Source organism: Xenopus tropicalis, chromosome 4, assembly GCF_000004195.4.
Source record: "Xenopus tropicalis strain Nigerian chromosome 4, UCB_Xtro_10.0, whole genome shotgun sequence".
Classification (NCBI taxonomy): domain Eukaryota; kingdom Metazoa; phylum Chordata; class Amphibia; order Anura; family Pipidae; genus Xenopus; species Xenopus tropicalis.
Genome location: NC_030680.2, coordinates 6441707 through 6457762, shown reverse-complemented (window position 1 = coordinate 6457762; position 16056 = coordinate 6441707). Strand labels below are relative to the sequence as shown.

General features: G+C 48.6%; 1 protein-coding gene across 2 annotated transcripts in view; it reads right to left on the bottom strand.

Moving 5' to 3' along the window:
• parva (parvin alpha) overlaps positions 1 to 15672 on the bottom strand; it is a 39557-nt gene extending 23885 nt beyond the window's left edge. For both annotated transcript variants that reach the window (XR_004222194.1, XM_031900406.1), the window contains exon 1: positions 15477 to 15672. Coding sequence is in view for 1 of the 2 variants with exons in the window: in XM_031900406.1 (XP_031756266.1) it covers positions 15477 to 15612 (136 nt within the window). In the remaining variant the exon portion in view is untranslated. The remainder of the gene's footprint in view (positions 1 to 15476) is intronic.
• Positions 15673 to 16056: the final 384 nt, after the last annotated feature.

Here is a 16056-nt window from a genome sequence, read left to right as displayed (position 1 = left end):
ACCCCCATACTGTACTGTCTAAGGGAACCACTATGGCACCTCCTACCCATATGTATAAATACAAATATACAGAGAAGGAATGTTCTGGGCACACAATAAGCTGTACCCCCATACTGTACTGTCTAAGGGAAACACTATGGCACCCCCTACCCATATGTATAAATACAAATATACAGAGAAGGAATGTTCTGGGCACACAATAAGCTGTACCCACATACTGTACTGTCTAAGGGAACCACTATGGCACCTCCTACCCATATGTATAAATACAAATATACAGAGAAGGAATGTTCTGGGCACACAATAAGCTGTACCCCCATACTGTACTGTCTAAGGGAACCACTATGGCACCTCCTACCCATATGTATAAATACAAATATACAGAGAAGGAATGTTCTGGGCACACAATAAGCTGTACCCCCATACTGTACTGTCTAAGGGAAACACTATGGCACCCCCTACCCATATGTATAAATACAAATATACAGAGAAGGAATGTTCTGGGCACACAATAAGCTGTACCCCCATACTGTACTGTCTAAGGGAAACAAATCCCATTAGTGGGGCAGAGACAGTACAGAGGAACGCTCTAATATGATTAGACGAGACCTGAACAATTCCAACAACAAAGCGCCTTTCCCATGCAGCGAGCGCCCCGTTACCAGCAGGGCAGTTGGCAGTTAATATAATGCGGCAGTTGCGTCTCTGGGAAAGCTGAACATTTGCTCAAACAGCGAATAAACAAGGGGCCAAACTGTACAAAAACCTACTTAAAAGGTTTCGTTTTACAAAGGGAAAAAAATGCAATTACTGCTCGTAATTCCTATCAGTGTCGTGTGTAATTAGAGCGCGAGCCGGTGGAAATATCCCAGAGTCCCCAGACGCCGCTCGTCTGAGCAATAACAGTTACGGCCGGGGTTGGAGCAAAAATGCGGGAACGTAAGCGGCAGAATTGGATTTAACCCCCGAGATTTTATCTGCCGGCTCCTAGCGACTGTATGGGGGGGATAAACTACATCTGATTGGAGAATGGCATTGGCCCTGTTGTCTCTGCTCCTTAAGGGCCACTATATCCTCAATTTCATTATTTGTATTAGCCTGTACAGAGAGATACCATAGGGATTCCCCTGTACTAAGCACAATTCAGCAGGAACAGCCCCCTAAGTTTGCCCATAGCCTGTACAGAGAGATACCATAAAACTATGGCACATAGGGATTCCCCTGTACTAAGCACAATTCAGCAGGAACAGCCCCCTAAGTTTGCTCATAGCCTGTACAGAGAGATACCATAAAACTATGGCACATAGGGATTCCCCTGTACTAAGCACAATTCAGCAGGAACAGCCCCCTAAGTTTGCCCATAGCCTGTACAGAGAGATACCATAAAACTATGGCACATAGGGATTCCCCTGTACTAAGCACAATTCAGCAGGAACAGCCCCCTAAGTTTGCTCATAGCCTGTACAGAGAGATACCATAAAACTATGGGCAGCATAGGGATTCCCCTGTACTAAGCACAATTCAGCAGGAACAGCCCCCTAAGTTTGCCCATAGCCTGTACAGAGAGATACCATAAAACTATGGCACATAGGGATTCCCTTGTACTAAGCACAATTCAGCAGGAACAGCCCCCTAAGTTTGCCCATAGCCTGTACAGAGAGATACCATAAAACTATGGCACATAGGGATTCCCCTGTACTAAGCACAATTCAGCAGGAACAGCCCCCTAAGTTTGCCCATAGCCTGTACAGAGAGATACCATAAAACTATGGCACATATGGATCCCCCTGTACTAAGCACAATTCAGCAGGAACAGCCCCATAAGTTTGCTCATAGCCTATACAGAGAGATACCATAAAACTATGGCACATAGGGATTCCCCTGTACTAAGCACAATTCAGCAGGAACAGCCCCCTAAGTTTGCTTGTAGCCTGTAGAACATACTTTGCACCATTCAGCAGGGTAGTTTAGGGTAAAGTGCCCCATAACAGGCAGTCAGTCTGGGGGTAATTGGGTTTATGACTATAAACTCAGCAAAACATTCATGTAGTATGGGACACAATAAGGCGACTGCCAAAAAGCCTTCTGGAAAAGCACTTCTAATAAAATCTAATACCTTCCGACAGCGGTTGAGAATAATGAAACGTTTCCAATGGTTTCATCCTGCCTGGGTCAGCACATTTCCAGCCGAGCCCAAAGCCAAGAGTCCGATGCATTTCCTGGACACACGGCCCAGATTCCTCGGGTTTGAACATCTCACCCTATAGGGTTACTAACAGGGTCCCAATGTCACTCGCTCCAGCGGGAATAACATCATATTCAGCTACAGAAATATCTACACAAATACTAGAAATATATCATCTGCCCTCCTAATATCAAATAGGAACCGCAGGAATGAGGCAAATAAATGTAATTTATCTACACTATCAGCCCCATAGTTTTATGGTATCTCTCTGTACAGGCTATGAGCAAACTTAGGGGGCTGTTCCTGCTGAATTGTGCTTAGTACAGGGGAATCCCTATGTGCCATAGTTTTATGGTATCTCTCTGTACAGGCTATGAGCAAACTTAGGGGGCTGTTCCTGCTGAATTGTGCTTAGTACAGGGGAATCCCTATGTGCCATAGTTTTATGGTATCTCTCTGTACAGGCTATGAGCAAACTTAGGGGGCTGTTCCTGCTGAATTGTGCTTAGTACAGGGGAATCCTATGTGCCATAGTTTTATGGTATCTCTCTGTACAGGCTATGAGCAAACTTAGGGGGCTGTTCCTGCTGAATTGTGCTTAGTACAGGGGAATCCCTATGTGCCATAGTTTTATGGTATCTCTCTGTACAGGCTATGAGCAAACTTAGGGGGCTGTTCCTGCTGAATTGTGCTTAGTACAGGGGAATCCCTATGTGCCATAGTTTTATGGTATCTCTCTGTACAGGCTATGAGCAAACTTAGGGGGCTGTTCCTGCTGAATTGTGCTTAGTACAGGGGAATCCCTATGTGCCATAGTTTTATGGTATCTCTCTGTACAGGCTATGAGCAAACTTAGGGGGCTGTTCCTGCTGAATTGTGCTTAGTACAGGGGAATCCCTATGTGCCATAGTTTTATGGTATCTCTCTGTACAGGCTATGAGCAAACTTAGGGGGCTGTTCCTGCTGAATTGTGCTTAGTACAGGGGAATCCCTATGTGTCATAGTTTTATGGTATCTCTCTGTACAGACTATGAGCAAACTTAGGGGGCTGTTCCTGCTGAATTGTGCTTAGTACAGAGGAATCCCTATGCTGCCATAGTTTTATGGTATCTCTCTGTACAGGCTATGGGCAAACTTAGGGGGCTGTTCCTGCTGAATTGTGCTTAGTACAGGGGAATCCCTATGTGCCATAGTTTTATGGTATCTCTCTGTACAGGCTATGAGCAAACTTAGGGGGCTGTTCCTGCTGAATTGTGCTTAGTACAGGGGAATCCCTATGTGCCATAGTTTTATGGTATCTCTCTGTACAGGCTATGGGCAAACTTAGGGGGCTGTTCCTGCTGAATTGTGCTTAGTACAGGGGAATCCCTATGTGCCATAGTTTTATGGTATCTCTCTGTACAGACTATGAGCAAACTTAGGGGGCTGTTCCTGCTGAATTGTGCTTAGTACAGGGGAATCCCTATGTGCCATAGTTTTATGGTATGTCTCTGTACAGGCTATGAACAAACTTAGGGGGCTGTTCCTGCTGAATTGTGCTTAGTACAGAGGAATCCCTATGCTGCCATAGTTTTATGGTATCTCTCTGTACAGGCTATGGGCAAACTTAGGGGGCTGTTCCTGCTGAATTGTGCTTAGTACAGAGGAATCCCTATGTGCCATAGTTTTATGGTATCTCTCTGTACAGGCTATGAGCAAACTTAGGGGGCTGTTCCTGCTGAATTGTGCTTAGTACAGGGGAATCCCTATGTGCCATAGTTTTATGGTATCTCTCTGTACAGGCTATGAGCAAACTTAGGGGGCTGTTCCTGCTGAATTGTGCTTAGTACAGGGGAATCCCTATGTGCCATAGTTTTATGGTATCTCTCTGTACAGGCTATGGGCAAACTTAGGGGGCTGTTCCTGCTGAATTGTGCTTAGTACAGAGGAATCCCTATGTGCCATAGTTTTATGGTATCTCTCTGTACAGGCTATGAACAAACTTAGGGGGCTGTTCCTGCTGAATTGTGCTTAGTACAGGGGAATCCCTATGTGCCATAGTTTTATGGTATCTCTCTGTACAGGCTATGAACAAACTTAGGGGGCTGTTCCTGCTGAATTGTGCTTAGTACAGGGGAATCCCTATGTGCCATAGTTTTATGGTATCTCTCTGTACAGGCTATGAGCAAACTTAGGGGGCTGTTCCTGCTGAATTGTGCTTAGTACAGGGGAATCCCTATGTGCCATAGTTTTATGGTATCTCTCTGTACAGGCTATGAGCAAACTTAGGGGGCTGTTCCTGCTGAATTGTGCTTAGTACAGGGGAATCCCTATTTGCCATAGTTTTATGGTATCTCTCTGTACAGGCTATGGGCAAACTTAGGGGGCTGTTCCTGCTGAATTGTGCTTAGTACAGGGGAATCCCTATGTGCCATAGTTTTATGGTATCTCTCTGTACAGGCTATGAGCAAACTTAGGGGGCTGTTCCTGCTGAATTGTGCTTAGTACAGGGGAATCCCTATTTGCCATAGTTTTATGGTATCTCTCTGTACAGGCTATGAGCAAACTTAGGGGGCTGTTCCTGCTGAATTGTGCTTAGTACAGGGGAATCCCTATGTGCCATAGTTTTATGGTATCTCTCTGTACAGGCTATGAGCAAACTTAGGGGGCTGTTCTGCCAAGGTAAGTACCCAATGAAGTGCCGGGGGGGCTAGGTTGGAGGGGTATATAGCATTTATACAATAAGGAAGAGCAGATTGTACAGAGCATAAAATCAAAGACACTAGTCGGTCGGTTATTTCGTGGGGAAACTAAATATAACTTTGCTGCATCAGCTCAGAATTTCCTTACAGACCCAGCGCCAAACATTAAAGAAAAAATCCACCAGAATTTGTTTGTCTTCTCCCAAAACGACTCGTGAGATGATTCAATTAAGAGAATCTGGGCCAGAATCATTTAGGTGGGAGGAGCCGCCCTCCAGCTACAGACTTAGCCCCCAGCATACCCCATCTGCTGGTCAGAAATATATTGCACCTAATTAGCCCTGGGGGTTAGTCCAACCATATACTTTAAAGCAGCCATCTCCACTAATATTTTTAGTACAATTCAGCAGGAACAGCCCCCTAAGTTTGCTCATAGCCTGTACAGAGAGAGACCATAAAACTATGGCACATAGGGATTCCCCTGTACTAAGCACAATTCAGCAGGAACAGTCCCCTAAGTTTGCTCATAGCCTGTACAGAGAGATACCATAAAACTATGGCAGCATAGGGATTCCCCTGTACTAAGCACAATTCAGCAGGAACAGCCCCCTAAGTTTGCTCATAGCCTGTACAGAGAGATACCATAACACTATGGTACACAGAGATTCCCCTGTACTAAGCACAATTCAGCAGGAACAGCCCCCTAAGTTTGCTCATAGCCTGTACAGAGAGATACCATAAAACTATGGCACATTGGGATTCCCCTGTACTAAGCACTATTCAGCAGGAACAGCCCCCTAAGTTTGCCCATAGCCTGTACAGAGAGATACCATAAAACTATGGCACATAGGGATTCCCCTGTACTAAGCCCAATTCAGCAGGAACAGCCCCCTAAGTTTGCTCATAGCCTGTACAGAGAGATACCATAAAACTATGGCAGCATAGGAATTCCCCTGTACTAAGCACAATTCAGCAGGAACAGCCCCCTAAGTTTGCTCATAGCCTGTACAGAGAGATACCATAACACTATGGTACACAGAGATTCCCCTGTACTAAGCACAATTCAGCAGGAACAGCCCCCTAAGTTTGCTCATAGCCTGTACAGAGAGATACCATGAAACTATGGTACATAGGGATTCCCCTGTACTAAGCACAATTCAGCAGGAACAGCCCCCTAAGTTTGCTCATAGCCTGTACAGAGATACCATAAAACTATGGCAGCATAGGAATTCCCCTGTACTAAGCACAATTCAGCAGGAACAGCCCCCTAAGTTTGCTCATAGCCTGTACAGAGAGATACCATAACACTATGGTACATAGGGATTCCCCTGTACTAAGCACAATTCAGCAGGAACAGCCCCCTAAGTTTGCTCATAGCCTGTACAGAGAGATACCATAAAACTATGGCACATAGGGATTCCCCTGTACTAAGCACAATTCAGCAGGAACAGCCCCCTAAGTTTGCTCATAGCCTGTACAGAGAGATACCATAAAACTATGGCACATAGGGATTCCCCTGTACTAAGCACAATTCAGCAGGAACAGCCCCCTAAGTTTGCCCATAGCCTGTACAGAGAGATACCATAAAACTATGGCACATAGGGATTCCCCTGTACTAAGCACAATTCAGCAGGAACAGCCCCCTAAGTTTGCTCATAGCCTGTACAGAGAGATACCATAAAACTATGGCAGCATAGGGAGCCTGTCCCATAGCAGAGCCTGTCCCACTGCAGAGCCTGTCCCATAGCAGAGCCTGTCCCATAGCAGAGCCTGTCCCACAGCAGAGCCTGTCCCACAGCAGAGCCTGTCCCACAGCAGAGCCTGTCCCATAGCAGAGCCTGTCCCGCTGCTCATTCCCTACATCTGCACTCAATTTCCCCACTTTCTTCCATAAAAGGTAAGTGAAGTCTGTGGGATCTGCAGGGCAGTGAATATAAACAGAACAGCGCCAGTTACTGTATGGGCCCATCTGGGAGCAGGAGAGAAGCCCCCCTCCCGGCATTTAACCCTTTATATCCCACCCTAACAATCAATCCCAGGTCCCAGCCTGACTCAGTAGGATTCACACAGGCAGCCTTACACAGCGTGGGAACCAATAGCCCCGATTCTGCCCTTGTGGGTCGGGGGCCAAACCGTGTTTATAAGTCGCTCTGGGGCCAAACTTAGTACCCAGGGCTGGGGCTTTACTTTATTATTTGGGCCCTATTCTGCCGAGTTGGCCGGGCCCACTGCTTGGTTGTAACTAAGTACTAAGGAGGAGGAGCCTCCACCGAGGAGTATGAAGCCCATAGGCATTGGAACCAGGGGGGTGGGGGCAGAATTCATGGGGGTAGAGGAGGGCCCAACAGGTGTGTATAGCCTGTATGGGATTGGTCAGGACGGTAACATGGATAAAGTAATAGATTGGGGGGAACGAGAGTAGGGTTTCCACCTTCCCCTATGAAATAATACCGGCTGGTACGAATAGGGGCGGGGCCAGAGTCAGCAGTTCGGGGAAAATGGCGGCTGGGAGAATTGGGGGTTTAAACTGGCAGTTTAGGGGAGTAACTGGAATGATGTCTTTATGGACACTTTTTATTACTGGTCATAGCTGGGTAGGTAGGTGGCAACCCTATGAATATGGGATAGTAACCGATCACTACTATTGGTTGTTACTATGGCTACTGCCCCCATCCCTCTGGGTAAGAACTACTTGCACCCAGCATCTGTTCCAAACCAAAGTAATTGGCCTCAAATGTAACCCATGGGAGGGGGAGATACTAAGGCAGACTGGATTGTGATTGGTCGGCTTGTACGCATGCTTAATAGGCATGCAGCAGAAGGAAGTGCTACTAAATTCCCAAAAACATATATTTTTGCCTTTAGTGCCCTTTTAAACGACATTTATCTTCCGTAACAATAGCAAAAGCTTGAATATATATTAATGTATAACGAGAATTATGAGGCGGCCGGGGGTCAAGGCGCTGCTATGTTGCTATGTAAGCGGGGAGACAATAGCAACGCTAAATTGCTCGGGTTCGCCGACCCCTCGAGCGGCTGCAGGTATTCGCGCAGGGACTGGGCTAACAATCCTTGAACCCTCATCTAAAAGCCAATTGAATGAAACGGCAGCCGCTAATTACGCTTGGAAACCGCCGCCGCCGCGCACAAAGCAGCTTTTAAAATATTTATTCCGTCGCCCCAATGACACCGAGCGCCGCTGGGAGCTTAGATACAAAGCATTAAGGGGTCGGCGCGATAGAACGTTCCCCCACGTTATTGTCACAGGATCACCATTAACCCTGCCTTGTTTGTCTATTGGTTTATTAACGCGCACGCTTCTCCGTATTGTTCCCCCCCCCCGGTGGCCCCTCGCTGTTCACCAGGGAACCGCTCCATTGAAATTCCAAGCACTTGTGAAAAGTGTAGGAAGTATTTTACACGCTCGGATAAAGCAAAGATGAAGAGGAAAGGTCTCCTAATGGGTCCCCCGAGGGTGACTAAGTAGTCAGCTCAGTCTCTGATTGGCTGGGGTAGTAAAATATTGGTCATCAGTAACAACAACCAGGAAAAACCTGTAAAATATGTCCTTGTTTATATATATATTTTATATCAGTTATAACTGGCAAAAGCCATTTCATCCACTGTATTATAATCATGTAGCCCTGTTATAATATATCTACTTTATATAATCCTTATCATTTACAGTAGGGGGTACATTATCCCTTATAATACATGAGTGATACTCAGAGTTCCCTGTATAACTCAGCCTGCAGCCTTGTGCCTTTATATGGGGGGCACAGAACCCCTCAGTGACTGCTAATATCCTTATCATTTACAGTAGGGGGTACATTATCCCTTATAATACATGAGTGATACTCAGAGTTCCCTGTATAACTCAGCCTGCAGCCTTGTGCCTTTATATGGGGGGCACAGAACCCCTCAGTGACTGCTAATATCCTTATCATTTACAGTAGGGGGTACATTATCCCTTATAATACATGAATGATACTCAGAGTTCCCAATAAAATGGCAATTAGTCTGAAGGGGAAATAATACTTGGGAAAGAATAAAAAACTTAAGAATTGGAACTCAAGATTTTTTTCTTGTGAGATCATGAGACAAAAACAAGAATTTCTCTGTGACTTTGATAAATTCTGAGTTTATATCTAGTAACCCTGCCAAAAAGTGAGACAAGACTGTTGTTTATTCCCAGAGGATAGTAATAGCAGCAGCAGGGAGGAAATAAACTCCCCAACCAGCTGTCAGGGGTTTCTATATACAGTGGAGGAAATAATTATTTGACCCCTCACTGATTTTGTAAGTTTGTCCAATGACAAAGAAATGAAAAGTCTCAGAACAGTATCATTTCAATGGTAGGTTTAACAGTGGCAGATAGCACATCAAAAGGAAAATCGAAAAAATAACTTTAAATAAAAGATAGCAACTGATTTGCATTTCATTGAGTGAAATAAGTTTTTGAACCCCTACCAACCATTAAGAGTTCTGGCTCCCACAGAGTGGTTAGACACTTCTACTCAATTAGTCAACCTCATTAAGGACACCTGTCTTAACTAGTCACCTGTATAAAAGACACCTGTCCACAGAATCAATCAATCAAGCAGACTCCAAACTCTCCAACATGGGAAAGACCAAAGAGCTGTCCAAGGATGTCAGAGACAAGATTGTAGACCTGCACAAGGCTGGAATGGGCTACAAAACCATTAGCAAGAAGCTGGGAGAGAAGGTGACAACTGTTGGTGCGATTGTTGGAAAATGGAAGGAGCACAAAATGACCATCAATCGACCTCGCTCTGGGGCTCCACGCAAGATCTCACCTCGTGGGGTGTCAATGATTCTGAGAAAGGTGAAAAAGCATCCTAGAACTACACGGGAGGAGTTAGTTAATGACCTCAAATTAGCAGGGACCACAGTCACCAAGAAAACCATTGGAAACACATTACACCGCAATGGATTAAAATCCTGCAGGGCTCGCAAGGTCCCCCTGCTCAAGAAGGCACATGTGCAGGCCCGTCTGAAGTTTGCCAATGAACACCTGAATGATTCTGTGAGTGACTGGGAGAAGGTGCTGTGGTCTGATGAGACCAAAATAGAGCTCTTTGGCATTAACTCAACTCGCTGTGTTTGGAGGAAGAAAAATGCTGCCTATGACCCCCAAAACACCGTCCCCACCGTCAAGCATGGGGGTGGAAACATTTTGCTTTGGGGGTGTTTTTCTGCTAAGGGCACAGGACAACTTATTCGCATTAACGGGAAAATGGACGGAGCCATGTATCGTGAAATCCTGAACGACAACCTCCTTCCCTCTGCCAGGAAACTGAAAATGGGTCGTGGATGGGTGTTCCAGCACGACAATGACCCAAAACATACAGCAAAGGCAACAAAGGAGTGGCTCAAGAAGAAGCACATTAAGGTCATGGAGTGGCCTAGTCAGTCTCCGGACCTTAATCCAATAGAAAACCTATGGAGGGAGCTCAAGCTCAGAGTTGCACAGAGACAGAAACCTTAGGGATTTAGAGATGATCTGCAAAGAGGAGTGGGACCAACATTCCTCCTAAAATGTGCGCAAACTTGCTCATCAATTACAAGAAACGTTTGGCCTCTGTGCTTGCAAACAAGGGGTTTTCCACTAAGTATTAAGTCTTTTTTTGTTAGAGGGTTCAAAAACTTATTTCACTCAATGAAATGCAAATCAGTTGCTATCTTTTATTTAAAGTTATTTTTTCGATTTTCCTTTTGATGTGCTATCTGCCACTGTTAAACCTACCATTGAAATGATACTGTTCTGAGACTTTTCATTTCTTTGTCATTGGACAAACTTACAAAATCAGTGAGGGGTCAAATAATTATTTCCTCCACTGTATATATATATATATATATATATATATATATATATATATATATATATATATATATATATATATAAATATCTGACAATTGTTATTCAAAGCATTTTTGTTCTCTAAGCAATTGACAAAGGAGGAGGAAAGGAGGGTGATTTCAGGTAAGGCCTTAAGTCTGGGCACCCCTGCTACACTATATTGGTACAGTCCAGCTTGCCTGTTGCATAATAATAGATGGAAGAGTCTACATAGCTACAGGGGGGGGCAACTAAGAATCATGGCTTCCCTGCCATACTGCCAGATTTATCTGGGGGTTTGAGGGTACAGCAGAGGGGTCTCCCCCATGAATGCAAACCCAGCCTGGCCTGCCCCCCTCGGGGGTATAAAGGGCCAATGCACTTAGGGAGGGCTGAGGGGTATCCTGTGGGTACAGCTGCTTGCATTCCCATAGAAACATGCAGGGGATTCTGGGAGTTGTAGTTCAGTTGCCACAAAGGAGTCACGGCTCCGTTTCTGAGGGCGGATGGAAAATGAGTGGGGCCCCTGTGGGGAGGGAAAGGGCAAGTAAAAGAGATGTTTTTGCGATTCTAAGCTGATTTAAAGAAAACAAAGGCAAAGTTGCACCCGCAGAGGAGGAATGTACTTTCTTTCAGCGCTCGCATACGTGGGATTCCTGCAGGCTGACAGCACATTATTTCCAATATCTCATTTAAACTGCCACAGCCACTGCCGAAACACCATTACCCTTCCGCCCCGCCGCTTCCCCTACATCTGCCTAGTGAGCATAGTGAGAGCTGCAACTCCCAGCGACCCGCCGAAAGCTTGTCAGATGCTGGGGGGCAGTTAGGCAAAATAATAGGGGTTTAAACCCAATCATAGCACCGTCCCACTGCGCACACTTGTTTTGCTATAGAAGTTGCCAAAAACATAATTATAAATGCAAGAAAATTCACCAATGAGAATTCTACTGATAGAAAACATCATTATAAATGCGATAGAAGTGACCAATGAGAATGCTGATTCACTGTGTCAGGCCCCTTGCTGGTACCTTACATATAGAGATAATGATGGCATTTTCCCCTCATTATATGGCACAGGAATCAGACATGGGGATAAAGGGACAGACTTGTTCAGTGCTGGGAAACTGTGCTTATTGCTCCCAACTCCAATTGCAGGAACAGAGAACATGGAGCCGGATTTATACAGATTCTCATTGGAGGATTCTTTTGCATTTTAAAGCAGCCGCTGGCTGTGGGGATTTGGGGGAAACGTTTCAGAAAATTGTGTAATATTGCTTTACAAATACAACCCTGATGTTGCTGGACTACAGCTCCCAGCATGCCTCACCCTTCGTTATATGTTACATTATTCTGGGATTTGTAGTCCGGCAACAACTGAGTTAAATTTGGTTTTGCCCCTTGAACCAAAATCATGGCATATTTTAAAGCTGTTTTTGCTACTAATAAACATAAAAGCCTTTTCGTGATTGGCCTTTGCTTGTGCAGCAATCAGTTTCCTACTTAATATCTGAGCATTTACACTGTTTTTTAATGGAATATATTGAGAATTGCTCTCTCTGATGGAACAGATTTGTGGTGCCTCTCTGTACAGACTGAAAGAAGGGCGAAGAATGACCCTTACAGACCCCTTTGGAATACCCACAGCCCCAGTTATAGCAGACCACACCCCCTGTCAGTCAGGTCACGCCCCTTTAGGCTTCTTGAAATGGGATTATAAACGCAACTGGGGCCCCAGTGGGAGGCAGACAAAGGCTGCTTAGAGAAGGGTCAGCCAGTAATACCTCAACTGAATCTTAAGGAACAAATATATATAAGGGATACTGTACCCCCTACTGTAAATGATAAGGATATTAGCAGTCACTGAGGGGTTCTGTGCCCATATAAAGGCACAAGGCTGCAGGCTGAGTTATACAGGGAACTCTGAGTATCACTCATGTATTATAAGGGATAATGGACCCCCTACTGTAAATGATAAGGATATTAGCAGTCACTAAGGGGTTCTGTGCCCCCCATATAAAGGCACAAGGCTGCAGGCTGAGTTATACAGGGAACTCTGAGTATCACTCATGTATTATAAGGGATAATGTACCCCCTACTGTAAATGATAAGGATATTAGCAGTCACTGAGGGGTTCTGTGCCCATATAAAGGCACAAGGCAGAAGGATGAGTACTTATATACAGGTCATGGAACCTGTTTATACAATATATATTTTCATTTTATACTGTACTGTCCAAAGGAACATAATGTATAATGTATAAATACAAATATACAGAGAAGGAATGTTCTGGGCACACAATAAGCTGTACCCCCATACTGTACTGTCTAAGGGAAACACTATGGCACCCCCTACCCATATGTATAAATACAAATATACAGAGAAGGAATGTTCTGGGCACACAATAAGCTGTACCCCCATACTGTACTGTCTAAGGGAAACACTATGGCACCTCCTACCCATATGTATAAATACAAATATACAGAGAAGGAATGTTCTGGGCACACAATAAACTGTACCCCCATACCCAGGGGGCAGCAGGCAGGGAACAGGGGGTAACAGGCAGGGAACAGGGGGGCAAAGGGGGTAACAGGCAGGGCACAGGGGGTAACAGGCAGGGCACAGGGGGTATAAGGCAGGGCACAGGGGGTATAAGGCAGGGCACAGGGGGTAACAGGCAGGGAACAGGGGGGCACAGGGGGTAACAGGCAGGGCAGCAGGGGGGCACAGGGGGTAACAGGCAGGGCACAGGGGTAACAGGCAGGGCACAGGGGGTAACAGGCAGGGCACAGGGGTAACAGGCAGGGCACAGGGGGTAACAGGCAGGGCCACAGGGGTAACAGCAGGGCAAGGGGAAGGCAGGGCCAGGGGTACAGGCAGGGCTCAGGGGTAACAGGCAGGGCACAGGGGGTAACAGGCAGGGCACAGGGGTAACAGGCAGGGCACAGGGGTAACAGGCAGGGCACAGGGGTAACAGGCAGGGCACAGGGGTAACAGGCCAGGGCGTACAGGGGTAACAGGCAGGGCTCAGGGGTAACAGGCAGGGCACAGGGGGTAACAGGCAGGGCAGCAGGGGGTAACAGGCAGGGCACAGGGGGTAACAGGCAGGGCACAGGGGTAACAGGGGGAACAGGCAGGGAACAGGGGGTAACAGGCAGGGAACAGGGGGTAATAGGCAGGGCACAGGGGTAACAGGCAGGGCACAGGGGTAACAGGCAGGGCACAGGGGGGCACAGGGGTAACAGGCAGGGCACAGGGGTAACAGGCAGGGCACAGGGGGTAACAGGCAGGGCACAGGGGGCACAGGGTAACAGGCAGGGCACAGGGGTAACAGGCAGGGCACAGGGGGTAACAGGCAGGGCACAGGGGGTAACAGGCAGGGCCAGGGTACAGGCAGGGCACAGGGGGTAACAGGCAGGGCACAGGGGTAACAGGCAGGGCACAGGGGGTAACAGGCAGGGCAGCAGGGGTAAAGGCAGGGCCAGGGGGGCACAGGGGTAACAGGCAGGGCACAGGGGGGCACAGGGGTAACAGGCAGGGCACAGGGGTAACAGGCAGGGCACAGGGGGTAACAGGCAGGGCACAGGGGTAACAGGCAGGGCACAGGGGTAACAGGCAGGGCACAGGGGGTAACAGGCAGGGCACAGGGGGGACAGGGGTAACAGGCAAAGCACAGGGGTAACAGGCAGGGCACAGGGGTAAACAGCAGGGCACAGGGGTAACAGGCAGGGCACAGGGGTAACAGGCAGGGCACAGGGTAACAGGCAGGGCACAGGGGTAACAGGCAGGGCACAGGGGTAACAGGCAGGGCACAGGGGTAACAGGCAGGGCACAGGGGGTAACAGGGGTAACAGGCAGGTAACAGGCAGGCACAGGGGTAACAGGCAGGGCACAGGGGTAACAGGCAGGGCACAGGGGGGCACAGGGGTAACAGGCAGGGCCACAGGGGTAACAGGCAGGGCACAGGGGTAACAGGCAGGGCACAGGGGGGCACAGGGGTAACAGGCAGGGCACAGGGGTAACAGGCAGGGCACAGGGGTAACAGGCAGGGCACAGGGGGTAACAGGCAGGGCACAGGGGTCAACAGGCAGGGCACAGGGGTAACAGCAGGGCACAGGGGTAAACAGCAGGGCACAGGGGTAACAGGCAGGGCACAGGGGGTAACAGGCAGGGCACAGGGGGTAACAGGCAGGGCACAGGGGGTACAGGCAGGGCACAGGGGTAACAGGCAGGCCACAGGGGTAACAGGCAGGGCACAGGGGGTAACAGGCAGGGCACAGGGGGTAACAGGCAGGGCACAGGGGGTAACAGGCAGGGCACAGGGGGTAACAGGCAGGGCACAGGGGGTAACAGGCAGGGCACAGGGTAAACAGGCAGGGCACAGGGGGTAACAGGCAGGGCACAGGGGGTAACAGGCAGGGCACAGGGGTAACAGGCAGGGCACAGGGGTAACAGGCAGGGCACAGGGGTAACAGGCAGGGCACAGGGGTAACACCACACTGTATATAGGGTATTTCAGGCCCAGATGCAGATCCCGGGCAGGAATAGGCAGGACGGGCGGGTGGGTCGGTGCCTAAAGCTCTGGGGACACAGTCCGGCCCCGCGGTACATTGGGCCGATATATTGGGCCCCCGGGGGCCCCCATACTGTGTGGGCGGAGCTACAGAGAGCGCTAAGGAATGCAGCGCAGAACGTGTTGCCCCGGGGGTGCCCCCACCCACTGCCCCAATAGCCCCACCCAGTCACTTACCCTCTTTGGCCTTCTTTCTCCGGGCCAGGGTGCCCCCCAACTTGCCCAGGAACGAGTCATCTTTCTTCCGGGAGGGGGGAGACTTCGGGGTGGGGGATTTCGGGCTGGAAGGAGACTTTTGGGGGGACGTTGCCATGGCTGGGAGAGGCGCAGAGCGGCACAGCGGGGCGGGGCGGGGAGAGGCGCAGAGCGGCACAGCGGGGCGGGGCGGGGGCGTCACAGCGGGGCGGGGCGGGGGGGGGGCGTCACAGCAGGGCGGGGCTGGGATGTCACAGCGGGGCGGGGCTGGGCCTGGGGCGCAACCGGAATCCTCTCAGGCGGGATCCGCCCCTCTGTCTGCTCCCGGCACCTCTCCTGGCACAGTTACCCCAGCCTCACTCAGTTACCCCAGCCTCACTCAGTTACCCCAGCCTCACTCAGTTACCCCAGCCTCACTCAGTTACCCCAGCCTCACTCAGTTACCCCAGCCTCACTCAGTTACCCCAGCCTCACTCAGTTACCCCAGCCTCACTCAGTTACCCCAGCCTCACTCAGTTACCCCAGCCTCACTCAGTTACCCCAGCCTTACCCAGTTACCCCA